The following is a 3,220-nucleotide window of genomic DNA, read 5'->3' as shown; positions in this document are numbered from 1 at the left end:
TATGAGGGTTTTTCATCTTGATGTAGTGTGAGGTGAAACTCTTGATTTTATTATTGCTGAGGGAGGAGGTGGAAAACCATTGATTTCCCACACCTTCCTCTAGATGATTGAGTTGAATGTATGTGGCTTCTGTTTTAAATTCAAACAAAGGAAAAGTCACACACACAAATAAAGCAAAGCAAGGAATTAATTCACTACTTCCCAGGTGTTTGGCTGTCTCCTGGAAAACCTGGCTCCATCATGTGTAACAGCTACTTTGGAAGACAAAAGCTATCACGCTAAACATCTCTGCCTCCTTTATTGCTGAGCATGACATCATATGGTATGGAATATCCCTTTGATCAGTTGGGGTCAGCTGTCCCGGCACTCCCAACCTACTTGCTGGTGGTGTGGTGTGAGAAGCAGAAAAAGGCCTTGACACTGTGCAATAACAAAAATATCTCTGTGATATAACACCATTTTCAGCAGAAATCCAAAATAGCCCCATACCAGCTACTGTAAAGGAAATTAACTCTCTGCCAGCCAAAACCAATACATGTACACGTGACTCTTCTTAACCTGGGAATAACTCCTGGTCCTCTGAAAGGATGTGTCATTCACATATTTGTAAATGCTATAAAGATACTTTAATTCCTGGGAAAACAAAAAACGAGTCCTTCAGACACAGAGATTGGGAAATATCCTACTTGGTGCTGCTTCTTAACTTGGTTCTCTTTCTTATTAATAAATAATTAATGACCTTCAAATGAGGTTATGGGATGTACAGGTTTTGTCATAGCAGATTTTCAGCTTTCTGCTTGCTGTAACACTTGGCAGAGGTTTCTTGCTAAAGCTTTCAGATTTTACTTTCTGCAAAGACTTCAGATCTAGAGTTTCAACTAGACAGCACAGTTAAAGCAGACCTATGTTTTATTACCATATAAATGGTTTGTAGAGATTGCTCATTCTGAAGTTTGTAGTTAAGTACATCTGAGGCAAACACATAGAAAACAGATCCTCATCTGTAACAAGGGTGTTACTGTATTCCTTCAGTAGGATGGTTTCCATCAAACATAAAAAAAGGGTTGGATGGATGCCTTTACTTACAAAATGCTGCTATCATTGTATTGGGTTTTTGATGCCTGGTACACTATGCTCAGTGATAGGATCTGGAGCCCCTAAACTTGCCTTTTGTTTTGGTTTTTTGTTCATTATGTCATGATATTTTCCACGGGATTTCTCAAAATTTGTATTTCCCAGCCCTATTGGTAAATGCATTGCTGTTTCTGAGATGCTTCCTACTCTTATTCCAAGAAATGCTGCTTAGAATGACAGAGGATCGGTGACAACTGAGGCAGCTGATACACTACTGAAGGGTCAAGATCTAGGAGATTTCTCTGGTGAGCAGTGGTGAGAGGCGTTCAGTGTTAATATGTCTAACATACCAATAGCTGAAGGCTTCCTATCATTTGCTCAAGAGTTTTGGTTTTTTTTCTGCAAGTTAAAGGATGGCATTATGGGGGGTTGGGGACTGTAATTTTATTCATTTGCACTCATCTTCAGGATTTGTTGTCTTCTCTCCTGCACTTTTGTAGTTCCTAAGCTTTGTACTTCCTAGAAGAGTGTTCTAGCATCAGAGCTTTGGATATGAGATCCACCACTGTATAGAATATTGTAAACAAATTTAAAATCTGGTTATCTTTGATGTAGTTACAACCATGATGTAGTGAACTAATTATGAATGTTCAACCCTTGTAAACCAGTATTTTATTTACTTTAAACGTCTTTCCTTCTGTTGCTGTTTTACAGGCAGGATGAAAGACCGGCTAAATGAGCTGCGTGAATTTGCCAGGTTACACAACCAACAGTTTTCTGATAGTGAGGATGATGAAAATTCACCCCATGACATTCTCCTTTATGAGACTGATTATGCCCTGGAAATTCTTCATAAAGACATACAGAATATCCGGACAGAAAATGACCACCTAAAAGAGGATGTCAGGCGGCTGAGAAAGCAAAACACCCGCTTCCTTACTTCCATGCGTCGTCTTAGTAGCATCAAACGGGATACTAATTGCATCGCCAGAGATATCAAGGCCCGTGGAGAAAGCATACATAGGAAACTCCAGATAATGAGAGATTTCAGTGAAGATGCAATAACAAAATATGGGGCTATGTCTGTCATCGCCAGGGTAGCAAAGAACCACTATGTTGACCTCATGCATGCATTTCAGGAAGCTATGTTTGAATACAATGAAACAGAGATGAAGCAACGTGAAAACTGCAAGATTCGAATTCAGCGGCAGCTAGAGATCATGGGCAAAGATGTTTCTGGCAACCAGATTGAGGAGATGATTGAGCAAGGCAAATGGGATGTCTTCTCTGAGAATCTCTTGTCAGATGTTAAGGGGGCTCGCTCAGCCTTGAATGAGTTGGAGACACGCCATAAGGAGCTGGTGAAGTTAGAAGGTCGCATTAAGGAAATTCATGAGCTTTTTCTGCAGGTGGCCCTGTTAGTGGAAGAACAGGCAGACACCTTTGATGTCATTGAGATAAATATGCAAAATGTTGAGGACTATGTAGGAGAAGCTAAAGAACAAGTGAAAAAAGCTTTGGAATACAGAAGAAAACACCCCCTCAGAACAATCCTCTGCTGCTGCTTATCCTGTTGCAGAAGGTGACTCCCACTGAAGCTATCACAGATCAATTCAAACGTGTTAAAAATCAGACATTCTTTCCAGTGACTTTCCTGTAATGACAACATTTAGAAATGGAGAACTGTTTTGTACTTATTTTTTTATCTTTGCCATTTTCATAAATGTGCTGAAAGCTGTCCTGTGTGAGAGCTCCTAGAAATGTTGATAAAACTATTTTTTAATTGAAATGCACTCTATTGCTGTAACTAGAGGTGAATGATCTCTCTGGTGATGCTGGTTTCAGAAAGGCAAAAAAGAGGAATGAATGAGGCTGAGAGCTCAGCCTAGAGAGGATGAGAAATTTCAAGAAGTAACTTTATTCTTATTTGTCAAAGTGAGTCTGTAGGTGGTGCAGCCTTACCTCCTGGAGTGACACAATACACCACTGAATCAGGAGGTTTCAGTTTTAATTAGTTTGGAGCCTGCTTGTGCAAATGCTTGAACAGACATTTGTGCTGATTTGGCAAAATACTAAGTCTCTTATCTGCCTCAGGACACAGAACTAGTTTCTATTTCAACTTGATTTCCACCTGTCATGAATCTTA

General features: G+C 39.8%; 1 protein-coding gene across 1 annotated transcript; it reads left to right on the top strand.

The window, feature by feature from the left end:
* The first annotated feature begins 1,793 nt into the window (after positions 1–1,793).
* STX11 (syntaxin 11) lies at positions 1,794–2,914 on the top strand. The gene has a single exon (XM_009908811.2). It carries the CDS (start codon positions 1,794–1,796, stop codon positions 2,658–2,660), a length of 867 nt encoding a protein of 288 aa, XP_009907113.1. The 3' UTR covers positions 2,661–2,914.
* Positions 2,915–3,220: the final 306 nt, after the last annotated feature.

The sequence above is a fragment of the Dryobates pubescens genome, chromosome 6 (genome assembly GCF_014839835.1).
Source record: "Dryobates pubescens isolate bDryPub1 chromosome 6, bDryPub1.pri, whole genome shotgun sequence".
Lineage (NCBI taxonomy): Eukaryota > Metazoa > Chordata > Aves > Piciformes > Picidae > Dryobates > Dryobates pubescens.
The sequence above is the reverse complement of the archived record's forward strand: the minus strand, read 5'-3'. Positions and strand labels throughout refer to the sequence as shown.